Genomic DNA, 20797 nt, shown 5'->3' with positions numbered 1-20797 from the left:
TGGGGGAGTATGGAGCCCGTATCTAAACCATACATTTTAAAATCAATGGCTCATATTGATGAGAAAAAATAGGGGGAATTTCGGAAAGATAATATCTGAACCATTGATATGCTCAAACTCTACACTGTAGAGTTATTTTAGAACTCTAGAGGATCCAAAACCGGAAAGGATGAGGCAGCTATGGCAAGAGAAGTGCCGAATATAGTAGTTGTTAATGAGGAATGTACAAGGTGGAAACCACCGACAGCGAAGTGGTGGAAGGTAAACACGGATGCGGCGGTAGGGGAAGGAAGGATTGGGATGGATATGGTAGTGAGGGATCATGTAGGGGATGTGGCGATGACAAGAGGGTGGGCTAGGGAGGGATCACAAACAAAAAATACAAGCAGAGGCACGGGTTGCTCTATTTGGCTTGCAGTATGCCTTCGATGCGGGTTATAGGAAAGTGGAATTCGAAACAGATTGTAGCAACTTGGTGGAGCTCCTTAATGGCAGAAAGAAGGAAAGATCAGTAACCCAGATGGTAGTAAAGGATATTCTTGAATTAGTTAAATTATTTGAAGCTTGTACGTTTAATTTTGCAAAGAGACAATGTAATAAGGTGGCACACGCCATGGCTAAGGCATCCCTTCTCTTCGAGGACGTCTTAGTGTGGATGGATTAATGCCCCCCCCCCCCCCCCCCCCCCCCCCCGACCTTGTTCAGCTTGTCCTAGAGGACAAAGAGTTAACTTGAATGAAAATCAATATTTTCCCGTCAAAAATATTACCATATTAGTGTTGGAAATCTTTACAAAAGGTAACAGGCAAGACACCAAAAACTTATAGCCCACCGAATACAAAATATAAACACCTACATTACCCCAACTAAGTACCCAAAAAACTACCCCTCCTTTGAACATTACATTCCAAACATTAACTAGCATCCAACATAGGAGGAGAGTGAACCCAAACCAACTACTCCTTCTCACTCGATCCTTCACCTGGCGGTCCCCCTCCATCTTGTGTTGCAATAACCACCTTGGTAGTGACCTTCGTTGGGATTGTTCCGAAAAGAATTTCTCGAGAACCGTTGCCGATGTTCCTTCAACTGGAGGTGGTGCCTCCAAATCTATGACTGCTACCTTTTTTCCTTGTGCATTGATGACTCCCCTTCCTCTTTTAAACCTTTCCTCACTTGTTGCAATTCATCTTGATAAAGTAGATATGTAAATGGGGGAGGGTTGAGAAACATTTTGTATCCCACTACCATTGTGATCGCATATTGTGCCATGGAGTGTGCCAATTTGTTATACATACGGGGAAGATGTGTGATGTTGAAGGAGCTGAACCGTGTCATCAAGCCTGCTACATCCTTGAGCACCGGAGCCAACTCATGATGGTATTGATCATCCATTGAACCAAGAAGCTTAACTAAAATTTCTGCGTCAGTTTCCACCTCCAACTCCTTAATGTCATAGTCAACTGCCATTTGAAGTCCCTCTCTCAGTGCTTACAGCTCCGCAGCTAATGGAGTTACAGCATTATATTTGCTAACGAACCCTATGTACCAACTTTCCAGTTTCACTTCTAAAAACTCCTCGCATTTTATTTGTTTCTTAGTGTAGAAGATTTGATGTACCATGTGACAAAGTACTCCCTTTGTTTCTTAATGTATTTTTTATTTGAAATCTTGTACTTTATGGTCACTATATCACATTAATTATTTGTTAAATCGTATGTATGATACCAAACATACAGAATAAAACAGATCGAAGGAATGAACTACTTAGAATTTGTGAAAATCTATTAATGTTCAAAAATATTAGATAAAACAAAGTCAAATACTCCAAGTCTAATTTATAATCTATCAAATTTACAAGTAGAGTATTGTTCGATTCATCTCTATTAGTGTTTAAGTCCAAAGAAGTTGAGGATAACACAAATAAAACCCTTCAAGTCTAATTTATAATTTTGACACGTCTTGAAAATATATATAACATAAAAATGTATTTCAAATATGAAAAAAGCGTAACCTCTCCGATTCGACCTAACATACTATTTCGTACAAAAATCAGAGTAGAAATCACTTGTACTCAATTTAAGAACACGACACCACTTGTTTGTTGGTTCAGTGGTGATTGAGGCTGAACTTGGTAGGAAGGGCCCGTGTTCGATCCCCCGCAACAACAATTGGGAGGGGACTGGAACCTATCCACCCAGAACTCGCCCGAATCCGGATTAGCCCTAAGGGTGAATCAGGTGCTAACACCAAAAAATATAATTAAGAACACGACCGACTTGACCCATCCCGAGCCAAATCTAACAAAAGTCGAGTAGAGATCTCTTAAGTAGTTAAATCTATTGAAAATGATAAAAAAAAACAATTAACCCGGAACTCGGGACGTTGATCACCCGAACTAGAGTTGGGCGCCTGGACATGGGCCATTGGTTGACATGTGTGTTCTCCGAATACGAATCAACCTGATTTAAGCCCGACACGACACACTGATAGGTCATAGACCGTTCATGACATCATTTTTAGAAACTTTGCACGAGCTCGACAGTCCGACCCACGTACTTGTTTTTAACCAATTAAGAGAAAAATCTTAAAATTAGTAAGGTTGTGATTGGCACAGCAAGACCTGACCAGACACGACACATAGTTGGATGGTTGTGCACGAGCCTCATTTATGAAAAAAAGATAAGAACCCGCATGCCGTGACTTTACCTGATCCATTCCAGACACATAAAAAGATACACTGGCTTGACACATGAGCCTACAGGACGTGACACGTGCCCAACTCTAGCATGAACTAGAGCTGATCAACATGAGCCCGAACCGTTGGCCCGACCCGAAATTAACGGGTTTGGGCAGAATATTTCGACCTGATATTATAGCCTGACTCGGCCCGACTCGAACTTTTAAAAAAAATTACGAGCTTTGGGCAACATAAAACAACAATTTTAGTAATAAATTTGACCCGACCCGAAAATGGCCCAAAAGCCCGGTATTTATGGCCCAAAATAGCGTATTTTGTGCACACAAATTTAATCCGAATTTTGACTTGGCCCGACAGTTGGGTAGATTTTATTGCCAGCACCCGACCCGAACCCGGCCCGCCCTTTTCTAGCCTGAACCTAACCAACCAGTTTAATAGTTTAGTAACTTTTTTTTATTATTTTTTTTAAATTTTTTTCCGGTGAAGGATTATCTAGTCATAATCTTGTTCAGATGTCATGTGGTTGGTGTTGGTGGTGGGGTCTCCATTAGTTCTTGATTTGTGCTTTAATCTTCCAATAATTTTGTTGTTGGGAGAAACGAATTTAAAAACTCCAAATAAAATCACAAGTAGAAATACAATAATACTTCGTGTTACTCCAATTGATTATACTACTCTCCTCGTATGAGTTGGAGTGAGAGAAAGACAGCATCAATTTTGACTCCTGCATTACTTTCTTCTGCACTTTCATATTTTTCACAAAAGTTGCAGGTTTTTGATCCTTTGTAAATGAGCTTTTTAGTGAGAGAAAACCCAGAACGAAAATGTCGGTGAAAAACAGAGCTGGGATTGGAGGAAATGACCATTCTTCAAGGAACTTTCTACCTCGGAAGTTTGTAATCTTGCTGTGCATTGGTAGCTTCTGTGCTGGAATGTTCTTCACAGAAAGGTAAAAGCTTTCCTTTTCTGGGCAGTTCGATTTTTTATTTTCTGTAAATTTTGTTACCAGATTTGGGTTTAATTTCTTGTGAAACTATTTTATTGTGTATTTAATGAAATGGGCAAGCTATGAATTATATGAAGAGCTTAATTAGGGAAAAGGTGTTGAGATTTGATTTTTATTGAGGTTTTCTGATCAGAAATTAATGGGATTTGCTTAATTTCGAAATTTAAGCTGGAAATCTGGAATATTATGTCGAAATGTGTCAAATGGTGTTAAGTAGAAGTTTTGGGAGTTGTCTTGTGGCTTAAGCAGTGATCATTGCTGTAGAATTGTGTGGAATAATCTCAAAGCAGAAGAATTTGAGCTCCAATAATAGTAAGTGGATTAACTGTTTCTGTCATTAGGATCACCCCAATAAGATTTTTAGGAATATTGCAATTGCGCGAAACCGGAAACCTAGGATCAGTTGATGCTTACTCTATCTACAGAAGGGATGATTATTGAGCAATGATTAGAGAAAGTGTCAATGAAGCAATCCATGGAGGGTAATCATCGACCCGGCCAAGGAGTTGTGAGAATGAGAATCATCACTTTTTTTGTGGTGCGGATGAGCCACGAGGCAATATAAATTACAAATGGGGGTAGGGGGATTCGAACCTGGTACACAGGCCTCAGTCTTAACTCTTAAGTCTTAACCACTAGGCCAAGACATCATTGGTAGAATCATCACTTTATGCATAGCTTGAGGAGTAGTTGAATATGTCAAATGTCAACTGCTGTAGCACCCCGGAGGTTCGACATTTCTAAGAGGTTACTACGAGTATTGACTCATTGGTAATTGGTGGGATTCATGGCCATCATGGGTTCTCTTAGACTGTGCTAGGAGGTGTTATGGTGTTATGTTCCTTAGGAGTGGTTTGTAGGTCGGTTTGATGAACTTGCCCATCCTGAATTCCTGATTTTTGCAAGGTATTTGATCAATGTGCATTATGTAGGAGACTGGAAGTGCAAGTGAGGGTAAAAAAGCCTTTTCACTATGATCTCTTCCTCAGTTGCCATTGTGACAAATAATGTTGGAATTAACAGTACGATCCTAATGTTATACTGGTACAATGATCTAGATAGTTGAATCAACGAGAAGTTGGTTAGGAAATTTTCTTGAGAAAATCCTGTTTTTACTTTTTTTGAAATAAGTTTAAGTTTGCCATATTTTACAACACCGCTAGCTATTGGGTTAACATGTGGCACTCATCTTGCATTTCGAATATATTACTCCGGCGTTGTCACAGGGCTTGGACTCTTGGAGTACTGTCGAAGTCTCCATTCTACACGTTGAATTTGAAAAAGGGACAACAGAATAAATTTAAAGTTTCACTCAATGTGTTTTGGTTACAGAAACAAGTTTTACTTGTTTTAAAATCAATATCTCACTCAAAAATGTTTTGATTATCTCCATAACAAAAACGTTGTTGCTTCAGTATTTGACTCTAACATTTAGTCACATTCTTATGCTTCTCGTGGCCATAAGCATCGTTCTATTGACTTCTCGGGTAGAAAACCGGGCTAAAGTTTCATTCTGTTTCTATATAGCCACCATCTTTCGCACTACTATGTGGAATTGCACTACAATGCTTTGGTGAATGAAAGCACCGATCCCCTGTAAAATGGGGTTTGTTAGATGTACACTGGTTTACCCTACAGTCTTAGAAGAGGTTGTTTATGATAAATCCACATTCGATTTCAGGATAACGGTTACACATGATTTGAGGCCTAGATTTTTGATACTTGTAGTCCTATTGCTCAAAATATGATTTAGTTTCAGCTGGTTGAACCATACGCATCTGTTGTATTATCATTACGAGAATTTTAAAAAATATAGTCAACAGTAATCTCAATAATTGCTTCTGCCGTTCTGGCATTGAACTCTTAGTTAGTAGTTTGTTTTAAAGCTCATGTTGAGCAGTTGAGGTTTTCCTTCATAACATTGTTCATGTCCCAGGATGTGGATGATGCCTGAAGAAAAAAATGTAGTGAGTACAAGGAACAGAGGTGAAAGCATACCAATAAAACAAGACCGCAAACAGGTTTCTATCCTCTCAGAATACTAATTTTCAACCCTAATTCAGATATATGTATGAATATTTGATCGATTTCACTATTAATCTAGCTATCTACCAGTAAACTAGACTTTTTTTGTAGAAAGATTCAGTCAATCATACCTTGGCTTCTGTGAAAGTATGACATTAAGTAATGTACTAATGTGCTATTTCTTGTGTGACTTAGGTTTGAATTGATTTAGTAATAGTTCAGCTTATTGCAATTATGTGTACAATATTAACTTACCTTTGATGTTACAAAGAGCTTATCATTAAGTCAGTATTTTGTGATGCTGCGAATGTTGAGCAATAAATTAGTATTCATATGTGATAAGTTAACTGCACAATATCTGAAAACAACACCTAATCTTTTTCGACGTCATAAACTATTCTTCTCATTTAACTACTGGAAGACCCATGCTTATATTTAGAAGTTTCAGTTGTGAAGTTTCAGTTAATAACTGCCTCTTTCTTCCCAGCTCAGTTATATCCCTCTTACTATGTAAATAAAACAAAATCTACACAACTACATATAACTCATTCCCATCTCATTGTGAAGGTGTTTCGGCAAGAATCTAATCATCTTATATTTAGAATTTGCACTGGTGAAGTTTCAATTAATAACTGCCTCTTTCTTCCCAGCTCAGTTATATCCTTCTTACTATGCAAGTTATCGTTACGTCTTTTAAGTGAAACAAAATCTACACAACTACATATAACTCATTCCCATCTCATTGTGAAGGTGTTTCGGCAAGAATCTAATCATGTTCCTAGGGATTTATCTGTAAAAGGAAACAGCATACAGTAAGCTCTTTGATGCCTGGATTAGATGACTCATTCGCTCCTAACTTATGCCTTATTTAATTTGCCGGATGAATCATTCAAATACAGGTCATTAGATAAAACAATTTCAAAACTCGAGGAAGAATTAGCTGCTGCAAGAGCAGCACAGGAATCAATAATAAACGGATCTCCGGCAGCAGAAAGCTTGAATATTGCAGACTTAACTTCTAAACGGAAATATTTGATGGTCGTAGGGATTAACACTGCTTTCAATAGCCGAAAACGAAGAGATTCAGTTCGTGGGACTTGGATGCCCCAAGGTGTGTACAATCTTGCGGTTATTGAGTGTTCATTTTGTAACATTTCTGTTTTTCTTCTATAAGAGCGCATGGTAATGTTGATATGTGTATGTTCTTTTGTAAAATAGGTGACAAAAGAAAGAAGTTAGAAGAAGAAAAAGGCATCGTTATACGATTTGTTATTGGACACAGGTAATGTTCTTTTAGGTAATGCAGTTCCAAAGAATAAATGTTCTACTGTACCTTGATAAAAATGAATACGGAGTAACTTTCACTTCACAACATAGGACATTCGATCCTATGAAGTTATATGTGCATCAAGGGGTTCTTTTGCACTTGGTTCTATTCGTTACTGAGTACAGATTAGCACTTGCAGTAACAATGGCTGGTGGTGAAGTGGCATTTTTTAAGTAGTCTTGGGGTGGAACCTAAACCGGCAATTATGTCAAAATAATCTCCGGTTTACCTATCTGTTTGCTGTGAACATCTACGTGCTTAAATTGAGTTATTTGCAGCCATCAACTTAGCACTATGCAGGTTGACAAGTGGTGAAGCGCCAATTTACTGTAGTTTTGGGGTGGAACTTATATTAGTAGTGAACTAGTGATGCAGAAAGTTATTACGATAAAAGAATTTTGAGAAAGTTCCCTCGAGTATTTTATTTTGTTCTAATTTCTTTTCATCCCCCCGTGACACACACTAATCCACCGAGGAAATAAATGATGGTTGAGAAGATTTGCTTAGGACGAAGTTGAGATATCTATTACAAAGTATAAACTACTGTCCTCGAATGTTGAGGCTTGTGGTTGATTTATATGTGTAAAGAAGCATACATTATGACTTGATGATCCCTTTCACCATGCACTAAAAGACAGATTTGGTTTCTCATGATTCACAACAGTGTTTTTAATACTTCGTAATATATTATTCATAATCTGATGTTCATCTTGCCTTGTTGTTATTTCCTCTTTTTCTTTCTCCAATGATCAATGGGATATGAGCAAAGTTATTATTATTATTTTTTTGGTAAGAGAAAGTGTACAAAAGTGTAACTGTGTGAAACGTCTTTTTATCCTCAGTTCAACATCTGGTGGCATTCTTGATAAGGCCATCGAAGCAGAGGAAAACAAACATGGAGACTTTTTGAGATTGGTGTGCTCTTTTTCCTTTTTGATCTTAGCGAAATTAACTAAGGTTTATCAGCTTTTTATCTGCGCATATTCATAATTTTTAGCAGCTTTTTAACTGTGCATATTCATAACTTTTGAGCAGGAACACGTGGAGGGCTATTTAGAACTATCGGCAAAGACAAAGGCATACTTCTCCATGGCTGTTGGTTTATGGGATGCTGACTTTTATATAAAAGTTGATGACGATGTTCATGTTAATATAGGTAAAGAGTTTCTCAAATACCTCCACTCTTTTCATTTTCCTGCATATCCATGGTAGAGTGCCTGCTTTAAAACTAAGCTCTTTATTTGAAGGAAGTTACCTGATCTAAAATCAATTTTACAGCATAAAGTGAAGCAACTAGAAAACGGAGGTTTTTCACAGGAAGTTATATATTGCAACCTGTTTGTCTGGCTCTCAGAATAGTTTTCTCAATTAATGTTCACAAATTGAATAATTATTTCAAAAACAGAATTCCAGGAAACATAAAAGTAGTTATTTAGGCATCCTTGTGCAAGATTTTCTCTTGCATTTTTTAACACAGAAAAGCAAAGTACTTTGATGCTTTGCACTGATTTAATAATCTAACCAAGCTCTGGTATAATGTATTCTGCAATGTTGCAAAATTAAAGGCAAATATAAGGAGATTATGTTGGCTGAAGGTAGCTACAGATTTTGATGATGGACATCTGTATACTGGTTATTCTTATTGCGTAAATATGAGAAGAATCTCCTGTGGATATTTGCGTTTTCTCGTTTCATGGTCTCCCTTTTTGTAATTTATATCAATATCCAATTGTGTTTAGCTAAGCAGTGGAATTCATGCCATCCTCTTCACTTAAGGATATTGATATAAACTAGTTTTTGGGCCGGGGCGATGCCTTGGGTTACCACATTAATAACATTCACATTTAGTTAGATTTATTTTGCAATGGTAACATGAAACATGTCGGGGGGTTCAAACCTTATACAAACCATGTTTTACATTTTTTTTATGTATATAAAGATTACATAGAGTGAAAAACTCATAAACCGAGCGCAACGTGTGAAACAAACTTTTAATATATAGTATGGATTACATATTCTTATCTTACAATGTGGCAAGACATGTTTTGCATTATGATTAATTATCTGATAATGAAGTTCTCATATCACAAGTTTTATTATGTATACTTTCCCCTGATGATAGGCCTGATATTAACTGAGTTTTATTACTGCAGCCACACTGGGGAAAATATTATCCAGCCATCGCCTGAAGCCTAGAGTATATGTAGGTTGCATGAAGTCTGGTCCAATCCTTGCTAAAAAGTAATTCGAGTTTTCCGTCATTTTTTATATACTACTACCTCCGTTTCAAAATTGATCTTTACACTTTTCGTTTTAGTCTTAAAAATATACTATTTTTTGAGCTACACTCTTCGTTTTAGGCTTTATACTATTTTTTGACATAAAAATGTACCATCTTACCCCCCTTACTCCACAAAATTTACATATTTTCACTCACTTTCTCTTACTTTATTCATTTTTTTCTTACTCTTACCCACCTTTTTACATCCTCTCTTACTTTATCCACGTTTCATTATATTAATCCACATTTTTACACATTCTCCCTCTTTTATCTTAATATTTGTGCAAATAGTAACTGTAAAGATCATTATCATACAGAGGTAGTATAACGAACCAATGATATAAATCTCATAAAGGCTTGCTTTATCATGAACAGGGGAGTGAGGTACCAAGAACCAGAACACTGGAAACTTGGTGGAGAGGGGAACAAGTATTTTCGGCATGCTACAGGACAGCTATATGCTATTTCAAACGATTTGGCGACCTATATAGCCATTAACCAGTAAATCTGCAACTTTTAGCCTCTTTGTGATTCGTCATTCTGTTTTTCAAATGATTTGGTTACCTACACGTCAATGTAACAATGTTTCTTTTCTGGTCAGTAATAATATGATTTGTGTTGGTAACTTTTATGGTTTGCTGCACAGGCATCTGCTGCACAAATATGCGAACGAAGATGTTTCATTAGGAGCATGGCTCATTGGTCTGGATGTAACACATGTTGATGACAAGAGTCTATGTTGTGGTACTCCACCAGGTAGGATTCTTTCCATATTTATTAATGGAAAATTTGTCAAATCATACCTTTTATATATGTCTAGTTTTGCGAGAAACAACCTTATATAAATTTTCTGGCAAATTCAGACCCTAAACCCTTTTCAACTAAATTTTCTCCTTGAGTGACACGGGAGAGGGAGAGAGGGGTTTAGGAAACCAGACGCGCTTTGAAGGCTCATGTAGTTCCAGGAGTGGCAATAAGACGAGCATTAAAAAACAAATTTAGAGATTTAGACGCGATCCTCAGACATCTGTATGAAGTATGAACCATTCCATGAATTATCATATACAAACCTCGTTACTATTCCTCACACTTTTTATCCTCAGCCCGTTTGTTATCGTTTTTTGTTTCCAATTTCTGTTTTTTATATAGCTAAAAAACAAAATATGAAAACCACATAAGGTAGTTTCTAGTTTTTTTGTTGCCAGTTTTCAAAATCAACATGATTACTATAGGCATGAGTGTTTTTAACTTCATGATTCGATCTAATTCATATGACTCTAAAAACTAAAAAACCAAAAACTGACAGTGATACCGAACGAGCTTGTTTATTTATTTATTTATTTATTATGTTTAATGTATCACTACAGATTGTGAGTGGAAAGCTCAGGCAGGCAACGTTTGTGGTGCTTCATTCGATTGGACGTGCAGTGGTATTTGCCGGTCTGATGAAAGAATCTACGAGGTTCACCAACGTTGTGGGGAAAGTGAGGATGAACTATGGAAAGCCACTTTCTAAATACACCCTAAGTCGCGCACAAGCATCTCAGCTGTGGAGAGGTATGTACGTACTCTAGAGAATACGGTAGTAGAATCATACTATTCTACTTTTACCTTGCCCGTGTATATGAAATACGTATAGAACAATGTACTGTAAAAGCTTTGCGATCTGCTGCTATACGGGTGGTGCTCCATTTTGAACGAAGGAGGAAGCCACAAGCAGTGTTTTCAACTGGTTAGAGAACCAATATTGAGAGTTTCTTTACCAGTATGTAAGTGGCCTTTTGTTTTTGCTTTTGTTTATGGTTTATGTTTAGCTAGCTTGCTTATTAGAAGAGCTTATTGCATACGTGTAATATCAACAAGAGGTTATTAGAAGAGCTTGTTTATGTTTATGTTAAGCTAGCTAGCTTATTAGAAGAGCTTATTGCGTACGTGAAATATCAACAAGAGGTTTTGATGGCTGTCTCTTGTGTAATTAGGTATGTTGTACTATAGAAATGGTTTGTAAAATGTTTGTATCTTTTGTGGTTCCTTAATTAATCCTTACATATTGAAGAAATGGGCTCAACAGTCCAACACCAACTTTGATGTTTTCTCCTTCGATCTGTTAGTGAAGATGATGATACTTATATGTAAGCTTACCAGTTATACCCATGCATCTAAGGGGAGTGCTTTAGCACTCTCCTTGCTCGTTTGATATACGGTAATAAATGACGAGTAATTTTGCATTGAAAATATCGTGCCACAATCGATGGTAAAAAATGGGCTTGCCCCCACAAAAGAAAGCCCAATTGTTTGCTCTTTTTTTTTTTTTTTTTTTTTTTTTTTTGACAAAAGGACTAGCAACAACCCAATTGTTTGCTTGATGCATGGAGTATAAATTAAGTCATTTTGGTCCCAATTTTGATGACTTTCTGGTCTAATAAAGATAAATTATTTTTTACCACCTAAAAAACTAAAATTTGTATTTTACTGTTTAATTTTTTATTTAAAACTTGTTTTTTACAACCTGAAAAATGGGAAAATAGATGAAAATATTATGCGGGGGCTACAATAACGGTAATATTTCTGATATGTTATTTTTTTCCACGATTTCATATATTTAACTCTCTTCCACCCCGCAAGTTGGAGGGAAATTGAATTAGGTAGCTACACAAAAATGTTTCATCTATTTTTTTTTTCCGTTTTTAGGTGGTAAAAAACAAGTTTTAATTTATTTTTAGGTGGTAAAATACAAGTTTTAGTTTTTTAGATAGTAAAAAAACAAATTTTCGATTTTTATAGGTGGTAAAAAAACAATTTGTTCTGAAGATAATTATATTTTCTCACACATAACTTTTCGACGAGAGTGATTTTAGCACTCCATAAGTTTTTACTTATACTGCTACTACTATTATCTGTTCAAACTAACATTTTAAAGTAACTTTCGACCTATCTAAAAAGGCTAGGAAAGTATGGAGTAACTCTATAAAAAGGCTAAGAAAATACGGAGTAACTCTATAAAGTCCGGCAGCTTTTGACCGAACTCTATAAAGTTTGAGTTTGGCTCGTTAATTATTTGAACTATTTTTCAAGCTCGAGCTTGACTCGTTTATAAACGAGCCGGACTTTAACCGAGCTGATACCAAACAATTCGATTTGTTTTCTACTCCTACATATACATTTTAAAGTAATTTTTGGCATATTCTAACAAGGTTTAGAATGTTTTTTTCACCATAGCAGGGACAAAAATACATGTCATAAATGAAAGAATTCAAAATTAAAAAAAGCATCTTCTTCTCTTTAACCATAATAGCAGTGTCGAAGTTATTACACCATTTTGTATAGACAAACATATGTCTGCCAAAGGTGGGTCCCACAATATGCAAGTAATAAGAGTTGAGCTCAATGTTTCAGTCTGTCTGTTATCATGAGGAAGTAAAGAACAAGTAGTAATTTGAGTACTTAGCAAAATTTAATATAACCAGCTTTTGTTATAGCCACAAACGATTAAAAACAAACCTGCAAATATAATGTAAAATTAATAGCGAAAACAATAATAAAGGCCACAAGAAAATGAGATTTCCTCCCTCAATAATATCGTATTATTAAGTTCATGTAAAATAATACAATAACTCTCAATTGATTATTCCTCTCATATTTTCCATCTTATTTTCTAACTAGGCATAAATCCTTTTTATAAACTAAATTAGAAAGCTTCGCTTACTAGATTATACTTTCTCCCCAAGACTAAATCATTCTAGAGATTATCACATACGTAGTACCAAAATACTACGGAGTATTAATTTTCTAATTACAAATCTATATACAAAAGGTCTTGCATGCACAAGGTGTACAATAAATTTATTGTACACCAATATAAATTTTATCCAGTTTTCTCTAACTTTTACCCAATTTTCTCTAATTGTTATATTATTAAAAAAAAGTTGATAGATTAACATTTTAAAGGGCTAAATAATAAATTTTATACATTATTAGTGATTTTGAAGAAATATTTTTTACTAAAATGAAAAAATTTATCAATAAAAAATAGATAACTTTTACGTATATAAAGGTAACTTTTAAGCATTTTACGTTAACTTTAATTTCGATGTACAATATTTATCACCCCATATAAATAAGAATTTTGTGATCTATATAAAGTAGGAAACATAAGAGGAGTATTAACAAACAAACAAGAAACTTAACAAACAAAGACCCTGGCGGGGTGCGGAAATCTCTTTTTGTCCCACGTGAAACATTAGTTATACTCCGATACCAATTCCTACGAGATATCTTAGTTTGGCAGCAACCTTGGCATGTCGATTTAATTGCGTTTAATTCCTAACAAATTTGTATAAGAATATGTCTTAGAATACACATGAATATATACACATATTACAGGCGGCAAACTTGATGTATAGGTTGTTGGAAATCCTAGTGAGAAAACAAAAGAAAATGAGTGGGAAAATGTGGGAATATGAAAAGTCCCACATGGGAAAAACACAAACCATATTCAATGTTTATATTTGGGGTTTGAGGGAAACATTTGTTTAAGAAAGCATGTGAGTGGCATGGGTGGTCACAACACACACGCGCGCGCATTACTCCCGTCATTACTCCCCACTAGCCGTTTTATGACTGTTGCAGTTCCCCATTACTCCCGTAACTTCTCCACTAGCCGTTTTTTGCTGTTGCAGTTTCCCAAAGCCTCATTATAAATTCATCGTTTATTTCCACAAAAGATATAGAAACTTACAATCAATCTCTCTCTCAAATTCCTCTCTTTCTGGGCAAATATTCTGGTCTCCAATCGGGGATTGTGAGTGCACATAATTCTCGGTGTCGTATAAACCCTGGAGGGCAACCGCAAGCGTTCTACTGCATCGGAGGTAGCGCGGAATTGTCTTTTAGAGCAGTGGTCCGGCCACGACACGACAATCGTTTCAGTTCGTATTACGCAACATCCAGTTAAGTCGTTCCAATTACTTATTTAGCTAACATACGTGTCAATATGACGAATGATTTTAGAAGTTAGGTGAGATTATATTGTCATATTATTTCCCTCAAAAAAATAAAAATATTATGCATATTATAACTACGTACGTATTAAAGTAATTGAGTGTTCAATTATAACTTCCCCATTTTGTAGTATATCATGAAAAAAACGCACATATCACAAGCATGATGCATGCGACCGACACGTATTGTGTATGCATCATGCTTGTGATATGTGCGTTTTTTTAATTGTTTATTTAATTGTAATGGACACTCTTTGTATTATACACCAACACGTATTATGAACGCATTACCAGTCATGTGTAATTGTTCATTTAATTGTAATGGTCACTCTTTATATCATACGCCAACACATATTATGCATTAGCTCGATTGACTACCCTAATTGTCATATCTCCTTATGTTTCCACTAAAAGATTTGTTAATGATTTCTTTGTCAAACCGTATAATAACTATTTTCACCAAAGAATCCGTCATCATGATATGATATAATCCCCTCTAATTCGAAGTATTAAACATCTCAATCATACACGATTTGGCAAGATCCCCTCAAAATAGAAAAAAGTGGTTAGTTAAAAAGGTGATTAATTCCAAAGTCAAATTCATATATTCATATAATAATAATAATTAATACCAAATCCTAATCAAAAAATCAAATCATATTATTATCGTTATTATTATGGAGTAATTAAATTTTAAAAAAAGCTAATATTTCTGACCTAAAAAATGGACCATAAATACTCATCTACCCCCATTAAAATCAATGTTTTTATTAGTTCACCTACCATTAAAAAAATATTAATAATCTTATTTTTGAAATTCAAAAATTAAATAGAATAGCATCTTTAATTCACACTCATCTTGATTCTTGCCCCCCTCTTCCCATCCTTCCCAACTCATCCTCATAAATACCCAAAACATTGATAGGTTTTAATATCATTTCCTTTTTGCCCTACACCCATTTCCCCCTATTTTGCATTGGTTGTTGGCCAATATTAATTTCACCAATTCATTCTTTAAAATTTCATAAACCGTTCATTCTCTAAAATTTCAAAAACCATTCATTCTCCTCCTTCATTTCTCCAATTCTCTCCCTATATCAATCCTCTAAATTCCTAAATATCTTAAAACACAATCTCGAGCTGAATCGCTCGAGTTTATCAGATGTACGCAACTTTACCCCTACACGTCCAGAAAGATCCTTTTCCAATACTAGCTACACATTTTTTTTTTCTTTTATCCCCTTTTTAGGTTGTTTTTACACATTTTTTTATTTGCTTAAACGTGCATGGGATATTGGTACGATTCAATCAGAAAACCGAGTTCTCATATTAGAGATCGCGGTGTATTTGATTGAGCCGCGCCAATATCCCGTGTGAGATGTATTAACTTGTTTATTTTATGCAGAATTTTGGAGAGCAACATTGCCTTTTCTTGTTCTTAGCCAACGGTTAGTCATTTTTATTGGTGTATATATTTTTTTTTGTTTTTTTTTTATGAAATTATGAAATATTGGTGGAAAGTAGGTCATTCATTTATGGTTATTCAATTCGAGGAGATAAGTAGTAAATTTTAGACAGAAAATGTAGAGAATTGATTTTTTATTTTAAACAGTATAAATCAATGAGTATATATTTATTATATGACTTTGTTAAATGTCGCATTATGTTATGGATTGCTACGTAGACGTTTAAACCATGGTGTAGGTGACAAGATTGATAGTAGTAGAGATCTAATTAAAAGTAAATTGGAGTACTCCCTATTTTTTTTTTCTTTAAAAATAGGTCGACGAGTGAATTTGTCATAAGTTCCCAACATCGAACGATGAGTATGCTACTTCTATTTAATAGCATCGTTCGATGTGAGAATTTGTCATAAAGTTCAATCAGTGAGGTCTTGGCTCAGAGATTGAATTGATTATTGTAACAGAGTGTTTTTTTTTTTGTTTTTTTTGAATAGTTATATATCACATTGGATTATAAATAAGATGTACGGAATATAAACTAAACTGCTGTGTAAGGATGACTTTACAGGCAAAGATCCTATGTATCTATACTAATACATTAAAAGGCATTGTGAAAAACGTATATGTGTCACACAATACTCTTCCTTTTGCGCCACATCATTCATTCACCAAGTGGTATGTCATGTCATGGACAACAAAAAATCAATACAACGAAGTTCGAACTCCAGACCTCAAATATAGATGATAACTCTTATTACCTTCTTAATCAACCACCAATTGTGATTATCTCTTCGCATAAATTTATAAATAAATGTTAACATGAAGTCTAAAACAACTATATTGTTTATGTGCTATGGACTATTTTGGAAAAAAAAAATTAATTAAAGAATTAGGACAACTATGAAGAAATATAGTGTCATAAGTCTCATAAACATCAACTATAGAAATGTCCTTGCATGGTTGCATAAATCTAATTTGTTGTTTATTAATTTGAATTACTTAGTTCCACTAGAAATAAATTAAAGTATACAAATTGTAAAATGATCTAATTGAAAAATTATTTTGCATGATAAATGACGTAGTGTGTCTGTTTAGTTGAAGAGCTTTATGAATGTAATTCACTTTATGGTCACATGTATTTTGTCAAATATTGAATTCAAAAAAAATCTAAAATTTTAATTATTCACTGTAGCAATCGGGACATCGCCCAAACGACACACTGATTTTTCTTTAAAAAGAGATCGGCGTGTGAATTTGTTATAAATTACCAACCACGAACTATAATTATGCTACTTCATGCTTATATTTAATAGCATCCAACGACGTGAGAATTTGTCATAATTTTCATTTTCTCTTTCTATTAATTATTGTGCATTTTAAACTTGTGCACAAATAATATGGGACAACACAAGTTCGTTAATATTTCCGTGTAGGTGGATAATGGCCCGAGCCAAGTTGCACGATCATATCTTAAGGTGAACAACACCCAAGTCTCCAACCCATCAACGACATTACGGCTGCGTTTTATTTACCTGATTTTCACTTATTTTTTCTAAATTTATTTTTTGAACTTATCTGAACTTAACTGAACTTATCTGAACTTATTAGAACTTATTAAAACTTATTTTAGTTATAAATTTTATTTGGCCAATTCTTATTTTTCATGAACTTATCATATCTGAACTTAACTGAGCTTAACTGATCATATTTTTTCTGAAATAAGTATGAATAAGGTGAACAGAACATGACCTACGTGGCATATTGGCATGAGAGGAACAATCATAATCTCCTTACCACTAAACCTCTATCTCACCCTCGTTAAAAACGAAATTTATGATAAATCCTTGTATAAAACTTTTGTTATTTTAGCAACATTGTATAAAACTTACTCCCTCCGTCCCAAAATCATCTTCCTGCTTTTCTAAACGAGCGTCCTAAAATTATCTTCCTGTTTCTAATTTTGGCTACTAAGGTCCCCACTTTCTCATGTACTATATTAATTAAAATTGAATTGAAAACCCCACCCATGTACTATATTCCCTTTTCCCATGTACTATATTCTATTTCACAGAGTAAATAGATCCGTAGGTCCCTAAACTTTGCCAAAAGGAGCAGTTAGGTCCCTCAAGTTTCAAAAGGAGCATTTAGGTCCCTGCGTTTGGATGGAATCCGCTGCTTTTTGTTTTCCGTCACTAACGTCCGTTAAAATGCATTTAAATTAAAAGGAAAATAAATAAAAGGCACTAAACGACAAAAAAACAGTTACATTTACCATTTACCAATAATTAAATAAAGGGAAATTCATTTCAGTTAGCTTTTTACAAAAATATAGCCGTTGAGGCTCTCAAAAAACAAAGTATTTAGCATTCCATGCACATCAAAACAACAACAAAACACTTAAACAAAAAATTCTTTCTTCTCCATCTTCTGCTCTGTGTTTTTTCTCTGTTGCTCCACCATAGCTGACTCTTCTCAACATAAAAAGGTATTTTTCTGCCATTTTTTTGTAAATCTTAAGTTAGCTTATTTTAACAATAATTAAACATATTTAGGAATAAATTATTAAAACGTAATTTATTTGCAGAATGATGAACAGGGCTATCTCTTTGTTCAACAATGGTGATAATGAACACCCTAAGAGGTGCTACTGTGGATTCACAGTATCCATTCAAAAGGCATGGACAAAAGAAAATCCTGGAAGGAGGTTCATTGCTTGTCCAGATTATGATGTTGAAACAAACAGAAGGGGTTGCATCTTTTTTAGATGGATTGATGAACAAGAACCAACAACTTGGCAAACAATTGTCATACTAGGGTTAATGCAAGATAAACAAAGCCTTGCTGCTGAAGTTGATAGTTTTAGGACAAAACTTAGTGAAGCTAACAATTATGCAAGGAAGAGGGAGGCAGACTATGTGATGAGCAAGATGAGAAGACCTATTAGTGTGAAATGTGAAGTGTGGGTTGTAATCCTAGTGGTTCTGTTTTTTTTTATCTGGTTTGTTTTAAGTTAAGTGGGTTAAGTGGGTAGGTAAAATGTAATGATCTGCACTAATGAAATGTAATGAAGACTTTAAATTCAATAAAATCTAACCTCATGGTCTTTTTTCTAATCTTCTAGCCATTGCAAGATCCTGCAATGCTTGGCTTGATATTGTGTGTCCTTGACTTGGTTGAGTCTGTGACAATGGGAAGTCATGTGCAGGGAAGGAGTAGATGGTTTGCTCACCCCATGATCAGAATAGAAAGCTGCAGGAGGTCTTTGCCTCTGTGGTGTGGGGAAGTGTTGTGATATAGGCTGCATTAATTAAAACAAATTAGGAACAAGTTGGCTTCAGTACAGTAAAGTAACATGTAAGAAAGAATTTGAGCATATTGAATGACTTACAGTAGCTATTCTTTGATACCCATTTGGGTAGGTATAAATACCCACACCCCTATTGTGCATTGGTATAGCTGAACTGGTTCTTGGGTGTTGTTGCTGTGGTGTGGTCTGCTCTGCAGTAGCATGATTGTTGCTGTGTTGTTGTTGCTTAGGGGCATTCTTGCAACCCCTTTTATTGTGGCCTATCACACCACATAAGCTGCATTTCATAGAACAACCTGTTCTCTTCAGCTTACCAGATGCAGTTACCTCTCCAACACCATATCTCCTCTTTGTTTTAGGTCTTCCATTGACCTTTTTCACCTTTGGAGCCACAACAATGCTATCAGAAGTAGGCCACTCTTGAGGACCATTTAAAGGCTCTAACAAAAATTCATATGCCTTCATGTAGGTCTGTTTGCAGAAATATGCATTGACATATTGTTCTGGGTGGTCTACTTTATTCCATATAGCAACAATTGCATGTTTGCATGGAATCCCACTCACCTGCCATGCATTGCAACTGCAAGTATGTTGGTTCAGATCCACCACATACTTAACCTGTGTTGCACCTTCTCTTACTCCATAGCAAAACCCACCATCCCAGTATGCATTCCAACCCCTAGCCCAAATTTTGTGTTTCTCTAACTGAATTTGGATCCTAGGACACAACATTATCTCCTTTTTCCCTATGAATTCTCTTTTCTTATGCAGTCTTTCCATCAAACCCTCTCTGATATCTTCCAACATGGTAATAATAGGCTTGTGCCTTGCACTCAAGATGTATGCATTAAACACCTCACTCATGTTGTTGTCTACACTGTCACAACAAGATAATGGAGTGTAGAATGCCCTACACCATTTCTTGTAGTTCCTTTTCAGTAGGTCTTCAGCAGCTTCATGTGAAATACCCCTCATTACTTCAATGTTTTCATTGAAGTGATTTACTGTGTTGCTTTTTGCAATAGTCCAAAATTGTTTTCTGTACTCTAAACCACCTCCAAACACTCCCCTAAAGTTACAGTACACATGCCTTGCACACATGATGAATTAAAAAGTGATACCGCAAGTGCACGGTGTCTGTTGTTAGCAGATACTTAGCAAATACGGGTCGATCCCACAGGGAGACAAGTTCTATTAGTTTTTGCCCAATTATACGAACTATTTCAATAACGAAAGTTGATTTTGGATATTATTAACTAATGAAGCTAAAGCAACAATGTAAATGTGAACTTATCAATGAATTAAAAGGTCTAGGGCGTCTGTTCGGTTCACCATGCTTATACCAATCCAAGAACACAAATCAATCCATAAATGAATAAACTAAGCCGAGTAATTAAAGTACATGTTAATCCTACGGTCGGGTCTTAACACTTTCAATTCAACATATGCAGTACGGTCGCTAACATAATCAGAATTGCCGATTGCACTAAGCCTCTAAAAATACGATCTTTCGATTCTAATTCCTATTAGCTAGATAATCAATTCATGAAACTGGCCGATAACATGAATCAACAATTAAAACAAATCAATCGGAATACTCAAGCAATAATCTATAAATTAACGAACTTTATGCATAATAATCATGGTATAAACATGGCTTCCCTTACTTAGCCCTAGAGTACGACTA

General features: G+C 35.3%; 3 protein-coding genes and 1 long non-coding RNA gene across 4 annotated transcripts; 3 read left to right on the top strand and 1 right to left on the bottom strand.

The window, feature by feature from the left end:
- Nucleotides 1-180: 180 nt before the first annotated feature.
- Nucleotides 181-664, top strand: LOC130462532 (uncharacterized). The gene is made up of 2 exons (XM_056830966.1): nucleotides 181-324; nucleotides 419-664. Exons 1-2 carry the CDS (start codon nucleotides 181-183, stop codon nucleotides 662-664), a joined length of 390 nt encoding a protein of 129 aa, XP_056686944.1.
- Nucleotides 665-3273: 2609 nt separating this feature from the next.
- Nucleotides 3274-11399, top strand: LOC110777462 (probable beta-1,3-galactosyltransferase 3). Its single transcript, XM_021982070.2, has 11 exons — nucleotides 3274-3650; nucleotides 5644-5728; nucleotides 6483-6544; nucleotides 6632-6843; nucleotides 6951-7014; nucleotides 7902-7974; nucleotides 8095-8215; nucleotides 9213-9300; nucleotides 9716-9841; nucleotides 9987-10096; nucleotides 10708-11399. Exons 1-11 carry the CDS (start codon nucleotides 3526-3528, stop codon nucleotides 10854-10856), a joined length of 1215 nt encoding a protein of 404 aa, XP_021837762.1. The 5' UTR covers nucleotides 3274-3525; the 3' UTR covers nucleotides 10857-11399.
- Nucleotides 11400-14540: 3141 nt separating this feature from the next.
- On the top strand, nucleotides 14541-18916 carry LOC110777468 (uncharacterized). The gene is made up of 2 exons (XR_002530442.2): nucleotides 14541-18288; nucleotides 18388-18916. It is a non-coding gene; the product is annotated as an uncharacterized lncRNA (long non-coding RNA).
- A 4-nt stretch (nucleotides 18917-18920) lies between these two features.
- On the bottom strand, nucleotides 18921-20211 carry LOC110777467 (uncharacterized). The gene is made up of 3 exons (XM_056830964.1): nucleotides 19192-20211; nucleotides 19033-19101; nucleotides 18921-18950 (listed from the first exon to the last, which is right to left on the bottom strand). Exons 1-3 carry the CDS (start codon nucleotides 20209-20211, stop codon nucleotides 18921-18923), a joined length of 1119 nt encoding a protein of 372 aa, XP_056686942.1.
- Nucleotides 20212-20797: the final 586 nt, after the last annotated feature.

Source organism: Spinacia oleracea, chromosome 6, assembly GCF_020520425.1.
Source record: "Spinacia oleracea cultivar Varoflay chromosome 6, BTI_SOV_V1, whole genome shotgun sequence".
Classification (NCBI taxonomy): domain Eukaryota; kingdom Viridiplantae; phylum Streptophyta; class Magnoliopsida; order Caryophyllales; family Amaranthaceae; genus Spinacia; species Spinacia oleracea.
Note: the sequence above shows the minus strand (reverse complement) of the source record. Positions and strands in the feature narration are given on the sequence as shown.

Bases quoted from the DNA above. Each gene is read 5' to 3' on its own strand.
- LOC110777467 (XM_056830964.1), bottom strand. From the start codon at position 20,211: ATGTGTGCAAGGCATGTGTACTGTAACTTTAGGGGAGTGTTTGGAGGT. The intron at 19,102-19,191 runs GTAAGTCATTCA...TAATTAATGCAG, and splicing joins GGTATCAAAGAATAGCTACT to CCTATATCACAACACTTCCC. The intron at 18,951-19,032 runs GTGAGCAAACCA...CACAATATCAAG, and splicing joins CTTTCTATTCTGATCATGGG to CCAAGCATTGCAGGATCTTG.
- LOC110777462 (XM_021982070.2), top strand. From the start codon at position 3,526: ATGTCGGTGAAAAACAGAGCTGGGATTGGAGGAAATGACCATTCTTCA. The intron at 6,844-6,950 runs GTGTGTACAATC...TTTGTAAAATAG, and splicing joins TGGGACTTGGATGCCCCAAG to GTGACAAAAGAAAGAAGTTA. The intron at 10,097-10,707 runs GTAGGATTCTTT...GTATCACTACAG, and splicing joins ATGTTGTGGTACTCCACCAG to ATTGTGAGTGGAAAGCTCAG.
- LOC130462532 (XM_056830966.1), top strand. From the start codon at position 181: ATGGCAAGAGAAGTGCCGAATATAGTAGTTGTTAATGAGGAATGTACA. The intron at 325-418 runs GTAGGGGATGTG...TTTGGCTTGCAG, and splicing joins ATATGGTAGTGAGGGATCAT to TATGCCTTCGATGCGGGTTA.